The 23,125-nt window shown below is 57.4% G+C and overlaps 1 protein-coding gene and 1 long non-coding RNA gene across 4 annotated transcripts in view; one reads left to right on the top strand and one right to left on the bottom strand.

Annotated features, from left to right (window-relative positions):
• LOC111931244 (uncharacterized) overlaps positions 1–6,442 on the top strand; it is a 15,473-nt gene extending 9,031 nt beyond the window's left edge. The window contains exon 3 of the long non-coding RNA XR_015290239.1: positions 2,225–6,442. This is a non-coding gene — a long non-coding RNA (uncharacterized LOC111931244). The remainder of the gene's footprint in view (positions 1–2,224) is intronic.
• Positions 6,276–23,028, bottom strand: PPRC1 (PPARG related coactivator 1). Of its 3 annotated transcripts, XM_086901278.1 has the most exons (15): positions 19,312–19,435; positions 16,434–16,544; positions 15,592–15,735; positions 15,293–15,448; positions 14,775–14,900; positions 11,661–14,400; positions 11,201–11,254; positions 10,754–10,811; positions 10,319–10,404; positions 9,359–10,151; positions 7,734–7,907; positions 7,504–7,567; positions 7,175–7,296; positions 6,908–7,059; positions 6,276–6,607 (listed from the first exon to the last, which is right to left on the bottom strand). In XM_086901278.1, the coding sequence occupies exons 2-15, from the start codon at positions 16,464–16,466 to the stop codon at positions 6,504–6,506; spliced, it is 4,806 nt and encodes a 1,601-aa protein (XP_086757404.1). In that variant the 5' UTR covers positions 16,467–16,544; positions 19,312–19,435; the 3' UTR covers positions 6,276–6,503. The 3 variants fall into 3 exon arrangements, with proteins under 3 accessions (XP_086757404.1, XP_086757403.1, XP_086757402.1); XM_086901277.1 differs by lacking the exons at positions 16,434–16,544; positions 19,312–19,435 and adding an exon at positions 22,911–23,028 and having other exon boundaries at positions 15,592–16,039; XM_086901276.1 differs by lacking the exons at positions 16,434–16,544; positions 19,312–19,435 and adding an exon at positions 19,502–19,872.
• Positions 23,029–23,125: the final 97 nt, after the last annotated feature.

The following is a 23,125-nucleotide window of genomic DNA, read 5'->3' as shown; positions in this document are numbered from 1 at the left end:
GTCGTGAAGCACTGCTGTTAAACCAGGTCATTGTAAGGACATAAGAGGGAATGACATGGATAAGATATGTCCTGAGGAGGTGTCTGAAAGGGTGGTAGAAAGGACCCTGCACAGTTATTCTCAGGGGCTGGCTACATATACACCAGATGTAGCCTTGAGAATAAACTGCTGTCTTCAACAAAGCTACAAGATGAATAAAGAGTAGGAACTGTGCAATTAGAGGAGTCTTTAATTTCACAGTGAATGCCAGGCAGTAAACAGTGCCAGAATAGCAATGCTCAGATATCCTCTGACAAGACAGAAAGAAAATTTCCATATTGATTCAGTGTAACGTAAAACACATCATTTCAGACACAGCTTCAGTGAATGGTAAGCCTGCTCCATCAGTCAGGGAACAGACCTGAAGGGAGGAGCAGACACCAAATGTAGCGCTGCAGGAAGAGAGGTGAGGGAGAGGAGACATGAACCAGCTGCAATCAAACCCCAAAAGTGGATTTAACTCTGTTTCAGTAAAGGTGATGAGGGGAACATGGGGAGTGAGGAGATACCCAATGAAATAAGAACAGCACAATAGAAATAATCCCTTAGATAAGGCCGCCAGTTTTTTAGACTGAGGCACTCAGTTCAGAGTAAAGGATGATGCACTACAAACCAGGAGAAACTGCTGCTAAAGGTGAAGATGAGTCCCAAGGCTGGAGAGGAGATACAAGAGAAACTGGCCAGGCTGCATCAGACACAAGCATGACAATATCTGTCAGGCTACAGACAGATATTAACCACAGATTCTGAGAATAAATTCAGGCTAGTAAACCCATTGGTAATTTCAGAAGAGCCAAGTGCAAGCTCCCAAAATGCAGAGGGAGCAGACGGTTGGGAGGTATTGCAAGTGCTGAGAGTAATAGTTCCTCATAGGGGAAGAAGGGGACCTTGACCTTGTCAATGGATGAGGGAAGTAGGGTGAAACTTAATGGCAGAAAGGGCAGATTAAAACACTTGGGGACCAGCAGCAAGGACATTTGCTACAAACTGATGAAATGAAGGCTCCGAAGGAATAAAAAGACCTTACTGCACTGAAAGATGAATATGAAGCAGCAGCGTGATGCTTCTGTGAAAAAGGAATGGCACTATGCTAGGATGCATCAGACAAGTTATTTTTAGCAGAGACAGAAACATTATTGCCATTGCGCAAGGCATTGTGAGACTTCCTCCAGAATATCCTTGCAGCTCTACATCCAGGAAGGATAAATTTCCACTGCACAGAGAAAAACTATTTGGATGCTGAGACAAATACAAGCTGATTAAGAATCTGCTAGAAGAGTTTGGCTTGTTCTGGCCAGACAGGGACTGAGAGAGGACAGATGTATTTTTGAAGAGCCACTAAAATAAAATTATAAATAAAATATGTAAGATGTACAATAATGGCAAAAAGTATTTAAGAAGTTTAAATGGTGAATTAGAGAGCTTATATCCCTGCCAGGATTGATTTCCTGGACCAGCCTTCCAAGAAGGGTAATGAGGCAGAAAAACCTGCATTAATTTAACATATAGTTTGATAGAATTCCCTCCATTAATTTGTAAGTGAAGGAGCCCTGGAAATGGGCGGCTCAGCCTGGGGTACAGATCTGGGCTGGCCAAGGAGTCAGCAGTGCTAAGGGTGTTTGAAGGAGGTGCTGTTTTACCCCAGGCCTCTGGGTTTCTGCTGGTCATTGTGATGAAGAATATCATTTCCCTCTTAATTTGCTCCTAAAGGTACTGAGATTTTCCTTCCTTTGTGAAACTAAAGGCAAGCTCTAGGTCTCATGCATTGGTGCTCCTAGCATTACAGTCCCAGAGGTCTGCTCGCACATTAGGCTTAACGCTACTGCCAGATTAGGGTCAGGAGGGAATTTTCCTAGATTGACAGAAAAATTGTGGTTGCATTTTTTGTGTGGTTTTGGTTTGGGCCTTTTTGTTTTGTTTTGCTTCAGGTTTTTACCTTCCTAATCTCACATCTATTTTCTGGATCCTATGTAATTTTTTTTCATTAATTCTGCCATTGCCAAACTTCAGAACAATGGTCCCTTAATCTCCCTGCCTGCCTCCTGTAGCATGTTAGAGCTGCAGGTTTTTTTTCTGAGAGGAGTCAGAAAGCACTTGCAGCACCTGGTTTGTGAGGTAAGTGGAGCAGATGTCCAGACTAGAGGCACCAAGAGGATGTTCACTGCATGTTTACTCCCAAATTTAGACACTGGACTACAGGGTGAACCTGGAAGGCTGCCCAATGGAAACACAAGCACACACAGTAACTGCAGCAGCAGCTCTAAGAGGGAACAGGGGCATTAACCCTCAGGCTCTCAGCTGTACAAGCACAGATTTAAAGGACACACAACCATTGGAGGGCCTCCGAGGCTTATTTACAGGCAGACAGGCAGGGATTTGGAATGAGGAGTGTGTAACAAAGCAGAGAAAGTGTGGTGAGAGTGACAGAGCCCCAAACCTGCAGGTGCTGCAGCCAAAGCAGGATGAGCACCTCTCCCAGCTCTCTGGGGATCCTCTGAGTCCACCTGCATCACTTCCAGCATCAGACTACCATGGCCACTCAGCAGGCACCTTGGAGCTGGGTACCCCTGTGAGGCTCCCAGTGGAGGGAACCCAGGCTGGGGAGGCACAGATATGCCACAGCAGCAACCTCTGCTTCAGGTCAAGAGCTCCAAGCCCTTGAGTGTGTTGAGTAAATCTGAATCTCAAGAACTGGTGGTCCCAGGGACAGGAATGGGTGTCAACAGCAAGGATCATAGCTAGGCTCCTGCCTGGTACCTCTGCCCACAGGGGTCCGTGTCAGCTTTCAGGAGGAATATGCTGAACATCTTAAGTGGGAATATCCTAAGTGTGGGAAAGCACACCCACCTCACAGAATTGTGGGTACTCCACACCTAGCAGCACCCAGCTCCATGGTCCCAGAATAACGGTTCCTGAGGATAAGGGATTCTGCTGTTGATGAGGAAATGTTTTGAGCTCTGCAAAGCAATGAGAACAAGGGCTGTGCAGCATTCAGCCCTGGGCAGAGATGTGCAAGGAGTGATGCTGTCAGACTCTCCTGCTGCCCCACTGCCTTCTGCATATGGGCTCCAAACTAGCTTATGCATAGTGCACAAGCCCCTCATCTTGCAGGTTTTACCTACTATGAAAGACAATTTGGATGCCCTTCTAGCTGGTTTCTAGCTTGGAGATCATGTTCAGAACATACTAACGCAAGAAAGAAGGAAAAGGGAAAGGGAGAAGAAGACATGAAATCAGCATCAATCCCTTAAAGATTTGTTCCAGAAGAAGAGTGTAGATAACAGGCCCTGGTACAAGAAGGGACAACTGCTGGAGATTGGAGTCTGTAGCAGGAACAGAAGGGGAAAGGCTGAGAGTGCTTTGAAGAGAAACAGAGTGAAAATCCCAGCTCTGCTTAGAGACCTCTCAAAAAACACCTTCTGTGTGGTTCCCAGCCATAGGCTGCTACACCTCAGGGCAGAGCCACTCGCATAGGCAGCACAGGATGCTACTGCTTGTGGGAGGAAGGTTGGCTGTCCTATGGTGAAGAGGATTTATTTCATGAGAACTGGGGTTCCTACAAAGTCTCAGCTTTGCTCCTCGCCTCTGGCTTGCCTGCCAGAGCAAGGAATGTGCTCCAAATGCTGCTCCTTGCCCCTGTCCCCAGTTCTCTTCAGAGGGCTCCTGCCAGCACCCATGCTTCCAAAGAGCTGGCTGTGCACTGCTTTCCACACTCCTGCCTCCTCTTTGCAACAGAGCCTTTGCTACTGGCTGGACAGCAGGAAAACACCTTTCTGCAACTCTCTCACACCCTCCACAACAAACCTGAAATCAATAACCGAGAACACAGGGACAGGTTATTGCTAACGGAAACCATTAAACTGTAACACAGGGGGATAAAGCCAACCTTTAACACTCAGAAGATTTATAGGGCACAACAGCAGGGTGTTAATTCTTTTGGCAACACAAATGATTTCACACCCCCTGCCTTTCCTCACCCGCAGGAGCAGTGAGAGGAAAGAGGACCATGTGCAGCCCAGCCGTAGGAACACAAGGACACAGCCTTGTTCACACAACAGTCAGCAGCACACATATTTGGGGTGATGCCATGCTCACAGGGCTGCCCAAATCCATGCACCTAAGGTGCTCAGAGGTTCCCAGAGTTGCTGACAGCAGACATCCCCTGTGCCAAACTTCACCTTGCCTATAACACTGTCCAATCCTGCCTGCCTCTTCAGCTCCACCACAGTTTTGAGGAAAGGCTGTAAAGAAACTTTCAGATCACCTAAACAAGCCAAACTCTAAGGGATACAGGTCTTTCCTCAGGCCTGAATTACCCAACAGCTGGAGAGCATTTTCACAGCTGGCTTAACAGACGCTCTCCCTGTAAAACTTGCTTGGATCCACATTCCCTCAGTACTGCTGTGGCAGCTCTGAGACCAGGGAAATGTTGGCCAGCACCACCATTGGCCCAGCAGCTCTGGGCAGGAGAGGACCTGCAGGTGTGCTGCAGCCACAGTGCTTTGTATGAACTCACAGAAAGGGACACACATCCTCCCAAGACTCCACTGGGCTCTGTCTGCCGCCTTTTCCTTCAGTGTCCCTGGAAGAACTGCATTACTGATTAACAGCCCCCTGCCTCCCTCCACCTATCCAGCTCACACCCTTGCCTGCAGCTGCCTCCTTAGATCCTCCCTTGTGTAAAGTCCAGGGCCAGGCAGGAGAGGACAGGCTGGGTGTTCACTCAGGACCCACCTGCAGGCAGCCTTACTGTACCCCACATCCCTGGGTACTGCAGAGTTCACTTAGAACCCACCTGCAGGCAGCCTTACTGTACCCCACATCCCTGGGTACTGCAGAGGCCTCCCTGGGCTGAGCACTGGGGCAGCACAAGTCAACCCAGTGCTGTGCAGGCAGGAGCACCTCACTCCATCCAGGGGAGCAGCGAGGGAAGAGGTGGGCTCCAGCCACAGCGCCAGACCATAAGAGTGCTGCAATACACCCAGGCACAGCCACATCTGCCTCAAAGCCTTGGACATGCTCCAAGTGGCAACATCAGCATCAACTTTCCTGAACCCCCCCATGCTGGGTTTATTGCCCCTATTCCCCTCCCTGCTCTCACACTATTGAAGTGGGTGCTGCCTCCACCAAGTAAAGGATCTGAAGGGACTTTGACCAACCCCCTCCCACCCCAAACACCATGAAAAACCCTGGGAGTGAAATGGAGGTCCATCCCCTGCCCACTGTTTCCCTCCACACCCTCCCAGCTCTGCCCTGCCCAGCTGGGCAGCTGCAGGCTTCCCTAACCCAGAATGTGCCCATTCTGGGCACCCAGAGAAGGCTCAAACAGGCTCCACTGCATCCCGCTCCAAGCCTGTCCCAGTCCTGAAGCGAAGGTGCTCAATGCCATCTTGGGGTTCCCAGTCAGCACTGCCACCTGCAAGGGACCCCCAAGCTTGTCACAGCCCAGGAGCAGTCCAAGGCAGGGCTTTGCTCTGACTGCCAGCACAAGAGCAGGAAAGATGCTTGGCAGCAGGCCCAAGGATGCTCCCTTGGGGGCCACCTGCCATCACTCCTCTCCTCCATGAGCTGCAATGCACTGAGAGGGCCTAGATAGGCGTCATCCATCCCTCCCTGCCACTGGCTATCCTTTTCTGCCAAGCACCATCCCACTGCAGACAGCTGTAACTTCTCAACAGTCACACAAACACTACTCCCTCGGGGGAAACCCAGAGATAAGATGTCACTCCTCTCCTTCCTGCAAGGCGGAGCAATACCAAGGAGCAGGCTCGAAAGGGACAGGCACACAGGGCAGTGGGCTCAGAGCGAGCAGAGCCCTGGCCGACCTCTGGCCAGGAGCTATAGCCCGCTCCCAGCCCACTGCCGGGAGCGGCGGTGGAGGATCTTGCACTGCCCCGCCGTGGCCACTGTGAGAGGTGCAGGTGGCCCCAAAACGGCTGAGAGCCTCGGGGCACCAAGTCCTGCAACCAGCAGAGCCCAGGAGACAGTCACAGGGGTCCTTAGAGAAGCATTCACCCTGTGCCAAGCCACTGCAGGCTGCCACAGTGACAGTCACATGGTTGGTGACCTCAGTCCCGTTCCACTCTCCCCAGACATCCCACTCCGGTGCCCAGTCCACGACCTGTGCAATATTTCATGGGGCTGCACCACAGGCAGAGTCCCTGGGGCGTTGAGGAGGGCACAGCCTGAGCCCACACCTAGGAACAGCCCACACAAAGGAGAAAACAAGGCAGTGCTGCTGTTTGGGCATCCGCATTTATTATACGTCTGGGGCAAGCCCAGGGCTGCCACTTGCCTGGACTGCTCCAGTTGAAGGCCAATGACCCATCCTCCTTAAATATTGGTTATAAAACAAATTTTTTTCCTTTTTCATTTTATTAAAAACCTCACCTCTCTCTCCATACTTTTTTTGCCTTTTGTATTTGAGTATAAAAGTGGGGGCGGGTGCTCCGCCTTGCCTGCCGCTACCTCCGCAGGCTGCGCTGTGCCTGCTGCAGCAGAGTGTCGAAGTCCAGGGAGTCAAACTTGCTCTTGACTGGAGCTGGGTCAAAATCCTCCCGGTTTGAATCTAGAAGAGATGGGGAGAGGCTGTCTTGAGCCCACAGAAACACTGGCACAGTTCTAGTCATTCCCACAGCAAACTTCTTGTTTCACCTGCCAGCCTCTAGACCCAGAGTTGGACCAGCCTCCAACGCAGTGCTGGAGAGACAGGGAGCCCCTGTTCAACCTCCCTTTAGGGCAGGAGCATTCCTGGATGTGACTCTGCTGCCAACCCTGACTGACCCCAAGGACAGGGACTCCTATGCCTCTGGAAAGCAGAGAAGGACCCAGGGAGGCCAACCTCCAACTTGGAGGTTGCACAACTCACCCAAGTCAGCGTAATTCCTCCTGCAGAACTGCCTGCGACCACCAAAGCACAAGTCGAAGGGCTGCTCGTCTGGGCGCCGCAGCTTGTGTCCACTCTCAATGGCGGCAAAGGCTTCCTCAGCATAGCGGTAGGTGACAAAGCCATAATTATCCCTGATAGTGGAGGAGATCAGCAGCAACAGTTATGCTTGTCCCCTTGAGTAATGGGAAAAGGGCCAAGAGAAGTCATTCCTGGGAAGGGATTGACCCATCTTCCCACAGCTCTTACCCCTCAGAGCGGAAATGCAAGGTACACTCCTCAATGTCCCCAAATACAGAGAAGCGGTGCCGCAGCTCCGACCGTGTCATCCTGCTGGGGATCTTGCCGATAAACACAACTCGCCTCTCCTCCTGCAGGCAGGGATGCCCCATCTATCAGCAGGACCTCTCGCACAAAGCGCCCTCCTTTCATGGCCTCCCACCACACTGTGCCCTGGTCAGGGCCTCCCAGCAATGCTGCTGGCAAGGCTACACCCCCCCCCGTGGCTTTCCGAAATGACAGAGGGGCTGTGGACCACCAAATTTCCAGCCCAAGATTCCCAGCCCTCCATCACTCACTATTGCACGTTCCTTCTGGAGGATCCTCTGCCTTTGGTAGTGGTCCTGTGCATCATAACTGTATCTGTCAGGGCACAAACCAGACACATGAGCCATGGAATCATGGGGGTGTCAGAAGAGTGATTCCAAACACAAGGGAGATCTTGAAGGAGTGGGTCCATCCCTCCTCCACAGTAGGCTGGGAGATGGGCTGGGGAATGCTCACACCCCTGCAGCATGGCCAAGCTCACCTTCTCCACCTGTTACTCCTCCTGCGGGGTGAGGGGGAGCGGGACTGGCTGCGGGATGTGGACCTGGATGAGTAGGAGGATGTTGATGATGAGGATGAGGACCTGTCCCGGGACCTGCCACATGACCCACAGCTGGAGCGAGAGGAGGAGCTGTGGGAACATCTTGAACGGTACCTGGGGGAAGGAGAAATACAGCTGAGCCCTCTCTTTGTCCAGCATCGTGAGGCTCCAAAGCATAAAAAGATCTCCACTGTCCCCAATGGTATCTAGCATCCCACTGGGACCCCAGCGTGGGGAAGTTTCTGCCCAAGATTGCCAGGGCAATAACAACACTATGGAAATGTTGCTCCCATTTGGCTACCAATGACACAGAGAAAAGGAAGCAGGTTCAAAGGAGGTACAGTTTCTGAAGAGCAAGAAATAATCATGGGGGAACTGTGAAGCACAGGGCTGTGCCTGGGAGAGCCCAGAAAGGGCTGGACTTCTGTGCTGAGCTCCACACGATGCACAGGACAACACTATATCCATGTGTTGTGCTCAATTGCCTTGTGAACAGAGACTGCAAGAGCTTCTCCAGCAGGGCCAGGGAAAGGACAGTAGGACCAAAACACCTCAGGGATTAAGTTGTGCTGCCTCCAGTCAGAAGCACAGTCCCACTCCAGACATGCTGGCCAGAGGTGTTCCCTGCCATGGGCAAAAGCAGGCCTGGCAGGGCATATGCTGCCTGCCTCTGCTACATATTCTCCTTGAGGACAACAAGTCAGGGTGGGACAGTACATGGAGGCATCCTCCAGCACAAGGCAAACTGACTTGCTGGAAAGCCAAGCCAGACATACTGCTTGACAATCCCCAAGCTGCACATCTATGGAACATGGCACTTTTATACCTGCCCTTTCCAGCTCCAGATTCGGCATTTACTGGCCATCAATGAAGGGGTCTTGGTTGGACAAGCCCCTCATGCCCAGGGACATCTCCAGAACTGGCTGAACACCAAGAGAAGGACAGAAAGAGAACCCCTTCAACAGCTCCAGTGCCTCCCAGCCCAGCTGAGACAGGCTGCACATCACTCAAATGCACAAGGACTCTGAAAGAAATGCATCCCACAGAGACCAAGGTGCACCGCTTTCCTACACAGCCACCTGCATACAGAGAACAGGGAGCCCCCAAGGCAGCCAAGCCAGACAGGTTTCTCCCTGCTTGCCTCCAGCAGCTCCCTGGAGTGCTCCACTGTGGCTCCTCTCGTTTCAACACCGAGGGCTGTAGCAACCCCACAGCAGCACAAATATGAACACCTGCCATAATACTCCAGAAAAAGCACCCAGAACCAAAGATGCAGGCAAGGACTTGTAACATGGATTTGGTGTTCCAGAAGGAGTAAGAAGTCCAGCTCAGTGGTGGCTTTGCAGGCATATGGGCCCAGATGTGGGCTGCAGCCAGAAATGGATGGGCAGGCTGTTGCTGCAGGTCCCCCACCCTCTATGAGCCAAACATCTCTTCAGAAGGGCCACAAGGACAAAAAGATCAAATCCAGACATCTAGTAGGACCACAAAGATTTGTCTGGGCACTTGCAAAAGACCAGCCACTGGACAAGTACCCCAAGAGCAAGCAACAGTGCACTGCTTACCTTCGCCACCGCTTGGGGGGTGGGGAGAGCGACCGTGACCGGGATCGGGAGGACGAGGATGAAGATGAAGACGAGGACTCACTAGCTCCATCCGAACTGGAGCTGAAAGAACGGCTGGCACGGCTCCGGCCAGCCCTCCAGCTGTCAGTAGAGGATGAGTCCTGGGGTCTCCGGTAGCAGCGCAGGGACCTCTTGGCAGCAGCATGGCTGGGCTGGGCACTGGGAATCCGCACCTCCTGGTCCCGGCAGGGGGATGCAGCTGGAGACAGGAGCACTGAGGTGGGGGGACTGCTGCACCCAGTGGTGGCCTTGTTGGGGATGGTAGTCCGATAATCCAGGGGAGCTAGGCTGGCCATCCCCAGGGGCTCCTGGCTGTGCCCCATGGTGGTGTTAGGGGCTGGTGGGGTGGGCTCAGGTTGGCCCAGCGTCCGTTTAGTTAAGGAGGAGATGGGTTTGATAGTGATGTCCCGGTGGTGTTTGACATTCCAGCGGGAGCCACTTTTGGCAGGGGGCTGCGTGCCAGGGATATTGCTGTTCTCGGGCCGTGGTGTACCCAGGATGCAGTAGTCATGGTCTCCTGAGCAAACGTGGCTGGGGGCTGTGCCGGCAGGGGCTGGCACCATGCTCTTCACTTGGATCTTATTTGGGAGCAGTGGCTTGGCTGTCATCAGCTTGGTCGTCTTCTGGAGGCCTTCCTGGGGCATGGACCCAGGTGACTTTGTCTTGGCCAGAAGTGAAACAGCAGGCAAAGGCTTCCAGAGCTGGTGAGGAGGTGTCGCTGGGGGTGTGAGGCCTGGGAGAGCACCAGAACACTTATAGGAGCAGCCCTTTGCTACAATCCACCCAGCTGTGGCTCCCTCATGTCCCGACCCCCCTCCCTCCTCAAGGTGTCCCCCCAAATACACAACAGCCCTGCCACAACATGGCAGACTACCTTCCCTCACCCCAAGTATATATTACCTGCCACATTGGCCAGCTCAGAGGCCTGCAGGCCATCTGGGGGCTTCTTGTCCTGCTGGGTTGGTGCATCCTGCTGGATCTCAGGCCTAAGAATGGGAAAGGAGCTTTGTCAAACACAGCAGACAAAGCCCAGCCTCACTCCCCACACCTGGGGTGCCCAGTCAATCTGCCCCACTGGCCAGTTCACGAGGACAGAGGATCCAAGAGAGCTGCAAGGATAAAGCTTGCACAGCCTGGTCATGCCCATCACTGCTTCTCCCTATTTTTCTTCCTCAGGTCCAGCTCTGTCCCAGTCCAGCAACAAGCTCAGCCCCTCCTGGGCCAATGGACACAGCCCCAGCACACTTCATACCTTGCCAGGACTGAAAGCTGCCCTGTGCCCTTGCTCTGCTGGGCTCCACACTGAGCATCAGCTGCCAAGTTCTTGATACTCACCCAGAACTCTCTGTCAGCAGTCCTTCCTCAGGGGGCTGTGCAATTTCCTCCTTCTTGGCTGAAAAGAGAACAGCTAGGTGAGAGTGGCAACAAGTGGGGTTGAAGAACAAGGTCCACAAAGCACCCCAGGAACAGCTTGGAAGAGAGTTCACAGCACCTGAAACCCAGCTCCCTAGAGATAGAAGCTGAATATCCTTTTTTCCTTCACAGACTCCTCCCCACCCCTTTGGTTGCCATGGGGACCCCCAGGTGTGTTTCCACAGGCCAAGGAAATAGAGGCAAAGACAGCCCCAGGACAAAACACCTGGGCAGGGTAACAGGAGCCCACCCGCAGCAGCAGCATCGCAACCCTCCCACTACCACCCTGACACAGGGAGCATAGACAGCTCAGGGAGGCCAGGATGGCATGGCCGGAGTCCTGCAGGTGATGGAATGCCAGATCCGCACCTTCAGACTTCTCAAACTGCTCCAGCAGGCTGGACAGGTCGGTGGCTTCAATCCCTGGGCCAGGGAGAAAGCACAGCAAGTCAGATCAGCTACAATTCTCCCAGCACTGCAGTGATGCACCCCAACCCCGTTCTCCCCCTGCATCAGCCTCCCTTGGATGGTAGGGCAAGCACTGGGGAGGAAAAGCAATAACAGAGCCTGCAGCAGCTCTGTGTCTCCCACAGCAAGGACAGGAGCACCCAGCTCCAGTTCCAGAATGGAGTAGTTTCAGGACAGCCAGCCCAGACCATCCATTGTAGATGACATCCTAGCAAAGCACTGGGAAGAGACTGCAAGCCTGTGGGCATAGCTTTGCCACCCTCACCCCCAGAAGTGCCAGGAACCAGTCCTGCTACCCAGGTTGCCAGCAGCACTGCAGCCTCTGACACTCAACCCAGCATCCTGCAGCCCTCCCACTCACCGATCTCACTGATGAAGGCTTGCACAATGTCCTTGCTGCCGTCGCTGGGCTGGGCTGGGCTGAGGAGTGGCTGGTGCCTCCATGGCCGCACAGTGGGTGCCTTAGTGGGAAGGCTGCTCTCTCGACCTGCTTTCCGTGGTAGTGCCACAGCCTGGGAGGTGGATTTTTGGCCAGGCAACTCCTGCCCAGCAGCTGCCTCGGGCTCCAACAGGGCTTTCTCCACTGCCTCCTTGCCTGGCCCTACAGCCTTCTCCATGGCATGGGTGCCAGGGGACTCCCCAACAGGGATGGGAGATGCCTCTTCTGGGCAGCAGGTGGCAGCTGGAGGGGCCTTTGGGAGCTGGTTGGGCACCGAAGTTTGGGGCTCCTCCAGAGGCTGGGTGGGGACAGCCTGGGGGACTGGCACTGCAGGAGGGATCCTGCTGGGCTGGGCAGTGGCAGCTGAGGGGGCTGGCAGGGGCTGGGCTGGGGCTGGAGCCAGAGGGGCCTTGGGTAGAGAGCTCTCTCCTGCCAGCCGTGCCTGCCTCCTGGGGCCTGACACCCTGCCAGTCACTGGCCTGGCTGGGCCACCTGCAGCCCCCATCTCGCTGGTCGGGGCAGCAGGCGACTGGGCAGGGAAGGCTGGTGGCTCTGGGCAGCTGAGCATAGGGGTGGCAGGAGACTGCCCATGCAGAAGGGCTGTGCCAGGGTGGCTGCCCGCTGGGAAGGTGGGGACGGCCTGCACTGCTGCTCCGGGGTCCCTGTACGCAAGGGAAGGCACCGGAGGCGGCACGGGGATTCCTGGCCAGTAGGATGGCGGTGCCCACCCAACTGGGGCATAGGGGCCACCTGGGCCAAATGGAGGCGGGGGCGGCACAGGTGGAGGGGGCCAGGCCATGGCTGGAGGCGGGAGGCCAGGCACCATGTGAAAAGTATTGGAGGAGCTGGCACTGGGTGGTGGGGGTAAACCATGGCAACCCATGGGCTGTGGGCTGAAGCAGGGCCAGGAAGGCACTGGTGGGTAAAGGGCATAAGCACCGGCAGAGGCTGGCGGCATCCCAGTGGGGGCCACCCCAGCAGCTGGGGGCACGTTTGGTGCAACAAAAGGCATTGGTGTTGATGGGGGTGGCGGAGCTGTGGCAGGTGCTGGGGCTGAAGTCAGAGCAGTGGGAGCTTTGCTGGTAGGAGAAGGGACAGCAGCAGGGCTGGTGGGTTTGTCTAGTCCCTTCTGAGCACCGTCTGCCTCGGTGGCAGAGCGCATGGGTGACACCAGGCAGGGGATCTCTGCCAGCTCTGTCGGAGGCTCAGGGACACTGGGCCACTTGCTGGCCACTTGCTTCTTGCCTTCTTGGCTGCCACCCGTGCTGAGCTGACGGTGCAGCATGCGGATGCGGTACTCACGCAGGCTCAGGGCCTTGGGCTTGGCTTCCTTAGGCAGGCCCTCACTCGGCTCTGCTGCTGGCAGGCTCTGGGTAGGCTCCAGCCCAACACCTTGCTCCGGGAGCTGAGAGGCAGCCTCCAAGACCCCACTGCTCTGTTTGGCAGATGGCTGTGCATCTCCCTGGTCCCCAGCCTGGTCTGTCAGGCTGGGACATACAGCTGCTGGCTGCCCCTCCACGCTTGGTGCAGTTTTCTCTCGGGGTGCCAGAGTCTTGATCTTCTCCAGGGCCACACTGACTGTTTCTGGTGCTGGCTCCTTCTGCAGCTCCTGCTTCACTTTCTTGGGCAGGAAGGCCCCTGCTGTGCTCCGAGGCCTGCCCCGGGGGCATGGTGCCCGCTCAGCATGCAGCTCCATCTGCCCCTCCTTCCGGGCTCGTTCCAGCTGTTGAGCTAAGAAGTCTGAGACCTGAACAGAGGGACACTCTGCCCGCTGCCGGCTGATGGCTGGCTGGACATGGGGCGGTCCAGAGCCAGTGGAACGGAGCCGGTGGGCTACACAGTCCCTGCCAGGCCTGGCCTGCTTGCTTTGGCCCTCCTCTGTTTTCTTTTTCCGACTCTTCCTTGCTCTCTCACGGCCCCGTCCCTTCTCAGAGCCTTGACGTTTTCCATCTGCAGGGGCCTCTGTACTGTGCCAGGAACTGCCATTGGGACCTGAGGCTCCAGATGCCACTGTCTCCAGTGGGGAGGTGGCCTCTGGGACAGTGCATGAAGGCTCTTTCCCAGGCAGTTTTTTCTCCTCCTCTTCCACCCCATTTTTCTGTTTTGGAGCTCCTGGCAGCTCCCCTCGATCTTCTGGGACTGACTCCCTGGTACTCTCCTCTACTCCCAGGAGCTGGGGCTCCAGGTCAGAGGAGCTGGGAGTCAAGGGCTGCAGGACCACAGGGATCTCCACACTCTCTCCCTCTCGAGGCACAATTTCCAGCAAGACAGGACTGCTCAGAAGTTCTTTGGCCACAGGCTCAGTGTCAGGGTCCAGGCACACAGTAAAGGTGGGCAGGCAGTAGGGGTGCATGGACTTCACCAGCTCACTCAGGGATACATCACCTGTATTGATGATGCAGGGGTCTTCATGCTCCTCCAGCACTGCCCCAGCCTCACTCACACAGAAATCCACAGCCCCCATGCTGCTGTCTAGCTCCAGGCCCAAGGCAGCCTCCTCCTCTTCTTCCTCCCCATCACTGCGCTGTGGCAGGGGCTGCTCTCGGACTCGGTGCCAGCCCGCCTTCCACTCCACCCTTGGGGTGCTGCAGACTTGCTTCTTTGGCAGCATTGGGTCCTCGAGGCCATGAGCAGCACGGTCCCAGGTCACATCTGTGTCAATCTGGAAAGGGGGACCACAGCAAACATCAGTTCCTGGGCTTTTAGCAGCACTTCCCCAGGACAGCAAACTGGGTCTGCTGCAACTCTACAGCAAAGCCCCACAGCAGACAAAAAAGGCTGGCACACATTTGACCTGCCCAGTAAAACACAGTAGAGCTGGAAATCCAATGCTCCTATGAGAGATCCCCAGTCTGTGGCACCCAGCCCCTGAGGCAGACCCTTCTCCCACTACCACTGGTGCCTTGCAAAAGCATCGCTTCTGGGAAAGGATTCTTGTGCCAGGAGGGAAGCCTGGGGCTGGGGGCTGCATCAGGGACAGTTATCCCAGCACCACCCCAACACTGCTGCTTCAGCTTCCCCTATTCAGCTGCTCACCTTCCCAACCACAGAGACGCTGCTGCTGCTGCTGCTGCTGCTGAGAGGCCTGAGAGCCTTAGGCTGTTCCAGGGTAGGGCTCTCACACTCCAGCAATGGGCGAGATAAGGTGAGAAACTTCTGAAACTGGAAAGATGGACAGAAGATGAGACAGTGGCAGATCTATGCTGCTGGAGGGGACAGGCCTCCCCCAGCACCACAGTGCCCATGCACTTCACCCCACAAAGCCCAAGAGCAAACAGCCCTGTTTCACCCACACTGCACACAGCTCCCACTGGGGACGTGCTGCTCCCCAAAGCCTCTGGCACATCTCTGGCTCTATATAAAGACCCAAGGTGAAGGCATGGCCCGCCAGAGCACTTCTCTCATGTTGGAACCGTCATGAGAGTACATCTCAGAGTACTGGGGACCAGGGTCCTACTACTTCAGAGCATCCCTCATACTAGGACCCAGCAGAGTCCTGGCTGAGCATCTTCCCAGGGGCTCTGGGGTCAGGCTGCATCTGCCCTCCAACTTACCGAGGGATTCTCCCGCTCACGAGGTGAGGTTAGCAGCTCTGCATCCATGATGGTGTCAAAGGGGGACAGGGTCTCATCATCTGTGCTGTCCAAGATCTCTGTGATGGCAGTCAGCAGGGACAGCTCGTTCTGTGCATCCAGGCAGGCCTTGCTCTGCTGCAAAGGTAGGGATGGTCTCAGAGGGGGATGGGACAGCCACAAGACCTGGACATGGAGGACACTGCCACCACCCCACCCCCCCATACCACAGCCAAGGCCAGCCCAGCTGCCACATCCCACATCTGTGTGTGAGCTCCCACCTCGCTCAGAGAAAAATCCTCAATGATGGAGATCACAGAGGAGTCGAGATAGTTCTGCATTGTCCCCAGGATCTCTTCAGCTTCTAAGATGGTTTCTGCATCCAACGATGTTAAGTTCAGGTCATCCTCCTCGAGGGAAAAGCACTGCCGAGGAGCATGGGGAGCCAGGTAAACACTTTGCACAGCCCCACGACCAGCACTGATTTCCTTGCAGCAGACATGGGCTACCAACAACTTGTGCTGCAAACAGTGTCTGGGCACCCCCAGCACCCTGAACATGCAGGGGACGCAGCTGCAGGTCAGAAGGTGGCACAGGGGACCTTCCCCCTTGCTTTCAGGAGAGTCTACTGCACAAACCCCTGTGCTGGTTTCAGCCCAAGACCCTTCCAATTACTCAGGATGCCTCCACACTGAAAATTTCTGCCTGATTCACTCTGCAGCTGCATGACTGAGAAAGATGAATGGATAAAACACCAGGATCTACCCAACACCACACATGCAGAACAGGGAGGGGACAGGCTAGTTCCCGCCACCTCATGGACTGTCACGCGCTCCTCCAATTCTGGCTGTTGGTGCTTCAGATAAGCCCAAAACCATTACGAAATTCATAACAAAAGTGCAGGAGTCAGCAAGAGGGGTGCAGCCAGCTGCTACTGCTGGAGCCCTACCCCAAATAACTCTGCTACAGGCTACAAGAGGACATGGTCTGTGCTTGCAATCCAGGACTAAAACAGCTTTGTTACTCTTCTTCCTTCAAATTCCCAACCCCACATCCTTTCCAGTCCCCTAGCCACCTCCAGGAATGCTTGGGTAATTCTGACTAACTTCAAAAAAGTACTTGCATTGCATTCCAGGGTGCCATGCCACACAGTCATGCTGCAGGATGGCCAGGAAAAGCCAGATGCTGGGCGAGGGCAGGGGCTGCAACTCCCAGTTGAGAAGAGCCACAGGACCTACAGAGCAGAGCAGCAGTGCAGGTTTGTCACCGGCACGAGACAGATTGTGAATTCCTGTTTGTAGATGGGCTTAGGCAGACAGATAATGGAGGCTGGGATGATAAGGGCACCAAGGACAGAGCCCTGGGAGAGTAAACCTCCCTCCCAAAGATAGCCGGGAGCACACTGTGATCCATCTTCCTGCCCTTGGAGCAGACCTAGCACCGTAAGAAAACAGCTGAACCTTGAGGGATGCACATGTGATGCAGTTCACCTGTGTCTCACATAGGTACCACAGCTTGTGTGAGCTTGTGCCCATACAGAACAAAATGTACCTTGTCCCTAGGGAGAACCTGCTAATACTTTGAAATCATCTTCTAGCTAGCAGTAAACTGCAGCAGAGAGATAGCAGGCATTTTCACAAAATAGTATTTCTAAAATACAACAGCACCAAAGCCACATGCCCAAACCCCTGGTCCCTGGGGCTCTTCAGAGACTTGCTCCAATAATACAAAGCAGGCACCGCTGGTCACCGCTGGCACAGCCATGAGCCCTGTGCAACCCCAGAACACAGGCACCCCAAGATCAGGCTAGGAATCAAAGCCAGGACACTCCCAGAAATGCCCTGAAGCTACTCATCCCAAATTCCCCCAGTCTGTAACATGACAGTCTTAAAGACCAGGAGTCTGCAGTGGTTTGGGGCTCAGCAGATAGCCCAGCCCCTCTCAGGGCCCTCTGCCTGGAAGTGGAGCCCACAAGTGACATCAGGACATCACTCCACCCCACCATGCAGATCAGACTATGGAGCAGTTTTAGAGCAGCTTTCCTCCTCAGCATCTCCAGTCCCCTCCCTCACTGGAGCTGGCTGCTGGTCAGAGCGCAGCGCCTGCTGGCAGCCCTCTAGGTGCAGCCTGGCTGTGATTCCCGGCCAATCCTCACAAAGATACTGGGAGGACATCCAGGCTCACACGCCCAGCCCCAGCGTGCAACCCTGAGTCAGCGGTGACCGGCAGGCAGAGGCACCCTGGCCACCGAAGGAGCCAGCAGGACGGAGCATCAGCAGCCCAGGGACACGGGAACCGTCTGACCCCTGCCTGTAGATGGTAAAGGGATCCAGAGGACACCGCGGGGCTGCAGAGCCCTGCCCGTCTGGCCACAGGGCTGGCTCTCCCCAAAGAAAGCTTGTAATAAGAGGTTTCCAGCTGTGATCAGAGCTGGACATTAGGGAGGGAAATAAAACCCTCCCACTCAAATAGCCTCTTCCTGTGGCTGCTGCCCGCAGCCCGGGAGGGAGGGAAGCCGGGCAATCCCCCCCATGCCTCCCTCGACTCCCTTGACTCAGCGCCTTGCAACAAGGAGTCCCACAGCCGTGAGTCACCGGCCTGGGCTGTGTTCCCCCAGGCCTCCCTTTGATCCACCTGGGGACGGGCACCTCCTGCAGCCCTCATCGCTTGAGCATCGCTTGTGCGTCGGGGCGGGGGTACGAACCAGCCCAGCCTGCTCCAGCGTCCCTGCCCGCTCTCCTCCCTGCTAGAGACCCCTGTCACTCCTAGCCCGGAGAGGAGGGGGCCTTCCTTCACAGCTCCCTGTGTTTGCTTTACAGCAGCGCTGCGGAGAGGAGGGTCACGGGAACATTCAAGGACAGGCTTCGGCTCTGGCCACGCTGTCCCCAAGCAACCAGCACTGCCGGGGAGAAGGAACGATGCCTAGAAGAGTGGGCTGTGGGCACATGGGGTACTGGGACTGGAGCTAGCTGCTTGCAATGGACACAGGACCACCAGCTCTTCCGGCACCCACCCGGCGCAGGGTACACTGCGCTCGCCGCTCCGAAGCGTAGGAAGGGACAACGGAGGCCCCCGCAGGCCGCTGGTGACACGTGTGCCCGGCGTGCTGCGGCTACGCCCCGAGCACAGGGCGGCCATGGTGCCCGGTTGGCTGCCAAGGCTGCTCTTACAGCGCCGGAGCTGCAGGCAAGGGCGCGGGGTGAGCCCGGGAAGCCGGGGGGCTCCGCCCGGACAGCGCGGCACAGCCAGAGGATGCTCCGTGGATTCCTCTGTTGCTTTCGGAAAACATCAGGCGGGAACACACCTCTCTTCCCCCATACGCAGCCTACTCTGCTCGCGTCGGGGACGGGCGAGATGGGGCTGGCGTCCTCCAGCCCGGGGTCGGGATGGGGGGAAGGTCTCCCACGCAGCCCCTCGGTCAGGCAGGAAGACCCTGGTAGAGGCAGAACCCTAAGGCTTCCCCCGACAACTCCCGACAAATGCACAACGCAGGTGCCCCCACGTCCCTTCCTTGGGTGCTGCCCATCCAGACAGCAGCGCACTCGCACCCAGCCCAGCCCAGCCGGAGCCCACCGGGGCCGGTGACAGCGGCAGCGCCGCGCCCCACACCTGCCCCGGCGCGGGAGCCTCCTGCTACAGGACAAAACCCCGCTTCCCGTGGATAAGCTCTCCGTACCGCTCAGGGAACCTCCCCCGGCCCGAGCCACGTTCTGCACTCACAGCTCCTGCCACTGAAACCGGACAGTGTCGGTGTCCCAAACCGCGCCAGCCCCAGCTCCCCGCGGCCGCAGGTGGCAGAGTGCGGCGCCAGGATGGAGGGATCGCGGGGGAATGACGCGAACGACATCCCCCTGTCCCCCATTACACGAGGCCGGGATGTCACCTCCCGCAGGAGACACCAAGCCGCCCGTCCCGCCGGGTCCCATGGCCGTGGTGCAGCCACCCCAGCCTGATAACCTCCCCGCGCTGATACCCCACCCCGGCGAGAGAGCTCTGGGTACCCCATTCCCCCACGCATAGAAAGGGCGTCCCACTCCAGGACCAGCAAGGGCGCCGCCGGCCCGAGCTGCGCCCCCCGCCCGCCGCCGGTGCGGCGGGCCCGCTCCCAGCTACACGTGGTGCTGCCGCCACGGGAGCCGCCCCGGCCTCCACGTGTCACGGCGCGGCCCGCCGCGCCCCGCCGCCCCTTACCTGCAGGGGGCTGCCGGCCCGGAAAGGCGGCTCGCGCAAGGCTCCGCCACTCGCCAGGCTCCGCGGAGTGGCAGCGGCGCCAGCAGCACCGGCCCCGTTGGCGGCGGACACCGCTCCGCCCCGCCTCGCCGCCATCTTGGCGCCTCTGCTCCCAGCGCGGCCACTGCCGAGAGCGCCACGTGACCGCCGCCCGCCCAGCACTACAACTCCCGGCGACCCCCGCGCCGCACCACCCGCGCGCGGCACGCCGGGAGCGCACCCTTTCGCCGCCGGCAGAGCGCCGAGAGGCGGGCACCGGCCTGAGGGGGCGCCCGACCACGGGAGCGCGGGCGGCCATCTTGAGGGCGGGCAGGCCCTCGGGCTTCGCCGCCATCCTTGCGGCGGGCGGGGACGAGGAGGGTCGGCCCAGCCCCGCGGTGCGGCGGGACTGGCGGGAAGCGCCCCCTGGGGGCGGGGCAGGCGCGCATTTTCCCGCGGCGCCACGGGCCCGCCCCGCGGACTCTGGCGTACACGTGTGCGGGGCCGGGCCGCGTGTACCCGCGCTTCCCGGAAAGCAGGGACAGAACTGCTGTGGAGGAGGCGGCTCGGCGTCCCCTAGCTGGGAGCGTTCCTTGTGCCTGAGGTGCCTGTGCAGCGCTTCCATGGTGCTCCGTTGAGCCCAACCTTGTGTGGAGGTGGTGGGCACACACGCACATGTGATGGGTACAGGGAGGATGAAAAAAACTATTGGGTGTGAAAGGAGGGATGGACACTGTGAGTTGCCGTTAAGCCTTCTGTCACGGCAACGGGGCAGGGTACCCAAGTCACTGCTTGTGCCTAAGCTTGTGTTGCTCTCCAAAGCTGGCACACAGAAAATCACCTCGAAAATGTGAGGGAGCCAAACTTGGCTCACTGGACACAGTTGCTGTCCAGCCTGGCTCCCCAGGGAGGCAAGGGATGCCAGTGTGCACAGGCACGTGGCCTGGCCTGTTTGGTACCCTCTGTTCAGGAAGCCCGGAGTCCCTTCGGGTGCTGTCACTTCCTGTGACTTTTCTGGCTTCCAGACAGTTGGATCATCTCATGGAGTTCAGGGATGTGCTTACAGTAGCACAGGTGCAGTGTGGACATGTCACTGGAGCTCTGCACTACACGATTTGCCTGGCAGGGACTAATTGTCCCAGCCGCTGCATCAGTCCCTGGAGCACAGACCTGCCCAGGCCAGATTCCCTTGGGAATCCACAGGATAGAGCTGCTTTTCTTGACCTTGTGTGCCTGGTCATTGGGCTGAGCTATGTCTGACACATGGAGCCTCATCCTGCTCTCCTTCCTTCCACCCCTGCCACAAGGGACTTTCAAATGTGATCACCTGTCCCATGTCACCTCCTGCCTTGCAGGGGCTGCTCCTCCCTAGCTCTCTGTGCAGGGGAGCTGCACCCTTCCACCTCCTCGTCCCACAGGAACCCACAGCACCTCTCACCAACACTTGCATATGGCCAAAATGCTGTCAGGAGGCTGTGTCCTTCTCATGGGCCATGAATCCATGTCTGAATGCTGCAGAGCACACATGTTGCAATGGGTGAATGTGAGCACACTGCAGGGGTGTGGGGGATTTTGCTGGATATAGCAGGCTCCTCAGACCAGCACCTGCCTCTGGCACTGCAGAGGGAGGTGGGGTGGCTGTGCAACTACTCCAGGATCTCTGCAGCCCAGGTGTGGTTGCCCCTCCAAAGGGCACTTTGCTTCCTCTGAGCTCAACATATATAAAGCAAGGAACAAGTCACTTTTGAAACGTCCATGTATCTCTTCACTGGCCTGAGGAGATGTGTCCATAACCTGGCACCCAGAGACCTGCTGACAGGGATGTGGAGCAATGTTCCCCTTGGAGCTTTCCTCCTCCTGCTCCGTGCCCTCCTTTCCTGTCATGTTCTCTCCCTGGGGTACATCCAGCGCATGCAGTGACCTGCCTAATCCCCCTGTCCCTGTGTGTGGCAGGACCCTGCAGCACAACAAGGCTGATTTCTGACAGAGCACTCCTCTGGTATGCATACTGTAAAGTGGGACCATATTCCTTGCACATAGGGTCACTGGAGTGTGACCATAGGGAATCCCACCTGCAGGTACCTTCCTCCCCCAGTACAATCCCCAGCAGGGATGCACTCCTGGCACAGGGCAACACCAGGCATTCCTGCTGGTTTACAAGAAAAACAAACAACAGCCAGAAAGGAAAATGCGTATTATACATCCCTGGTTCCTCTCCCTTCCCTCTGTATTGTGACCACTCCCTGGCCAGGCACAGCCAGATGCTGCTCAGGGCCGTCCGGTTTCAGCCTGTGCAGCACCCAGGGTGGGCAGCTTGCTCAGGGCTAATAGGCACAGCCTGCAAAGGAGAGCTCAAAAACCCGCGTGATGCTTAAAGGACACTTCACTCAGTAAAAAGGAATGCGAGTCCCACCCAGACAGGAGCAGATGGGCTGGAATTGGCCCTTCAGAGAGAAGAGAGGACTTTGGCTCCCCGGGGCACTTTGCTCAGCCCAGGACGCTGCTCCCATCCTGGGGCTGGGACTGCATCTTGGCAGGACAGTAGAGGGACAGCGCTTGCCTTTGCAGACTGGGCTCTGGCCCCACAGCCAGTGTGCAGGAGCACACTGCCTGGGGCTGGGGCAGGATCCCTGGGGAGATCCTCTTGGGCGAGTGTCCCCCAGGGAGACTCTGTCCGTACGGCACCCTGCTCCTTCTGCCCTGGCATCTCTCTGGCCCCCAGCCTCAACCGGGATGCTGCCGTACCCCTCCCTCACAGGGTGCAGCACAGACCAGAGCAGCTCCTAGCCTCCCGTCTAGCAACCTCTGCCATCCCCGCACAAGGCACAGCAAACGCCGATCACGATGTCCCTGACTGTGCAAAGCGCTGCTGCGAACCTCCTTCCTTCCTGCCCCCCGGCCCTCTCTGGCCCCTTCCCTCCCACCTACAACCATTACAGTGCCGTGTCCTCCTCGTGCCCTAGGGCTGGGAGACTGGCAAGTTCCCAAAAAGCACAAGCCTTAAGCAGGCTACTCCATGCGGAACAGCCGTGGCGTCCTCTGCTCGTCCCCACGTCCTCCCAGGTGGAAACCCCAACAAGCCGCCTTGAGACACCCGGGGCGTTCATCGGCGCCCGGGACTGAGCAGTCGTCCCTCCAGTCGGGTCTCTGCCGGGCTCTGAGAAGAGCACCCCCGGCCGGGGGGGTGGGATGGAAACCTCAGCCCTGCATCGCCCCCGGGAGCCCCCGCAGCCCTGAGAACCCTCACCCTCCCACGCGGTCTGGGGACAGGGCTACCCGTGCTCCGACAGCCGCAAACCCCAGGGGGCAGCGCCTAGAGCCTCCTGGGTGCGGAGGGGGGACCCCTCGTCCTTCGCTTCACGTCCTCCCTCGCGGACCCCCCCTCACACACCGGAATCCCCCCGCTCCTCACGGTGACTGGAGGGGGGGCCGGGGGGGGGGTGCGCGCGCGGCAGTAGCGGCAGCGACGAGCCGGGGGGGGCGCGCACGCACGCAACACGCACGCGCTCGCGGCGGGAGGGGGGGAAACGGGACGCCCCGCGCACGCGCAGAGGCGCCCCCACCCGCCCGCCGCCGGCGCAGCCGCCCCCGCCCCCGCTCCCGCTC

The sequence above is a fragment of the Cyanistes caeruleus genome, chromosome 8 (assembly GCF_971803275.1).
Source record: "Cyanistes caeruleus chromosome 8, bCyaCae1.hap1.1, whole genome shotgun sequence".
NCBI lineage: Eukaryota > Metazoa > Chordata > Aves > Passeriformes > Paridae > Cyanistes > Cyanistes caeruleus.
This window is presented reverse-complemented; position numbering and strand designations above follow the sequence as displayed.

Bases quoted from the DNA above. Each gene is read 5' to 3' on its own strand.
- PPRC1 (XM_086901277.1), bottom strand. From the start codon at position 15,870: ATGTTCAGGGTGCTGGGGGTGCCCAGACACTGTTTGCAGCACAAGTTG. The intron at 14,901-15,292 runs GTAAGTTGGAGG...CCATCTTTCCAG, and splicing joins GTGAGCGGGAGAATCCCTCG to TTTCAGAAGTTTCTCACCTT. The intron at 14,401-14,774 runs GTGAGCAGCTGA...CCCCCTTTCCAG, and splicing joins GCGTCTCTGTGGTTGGGAAG to ATTGACACAGATGTGACCTG.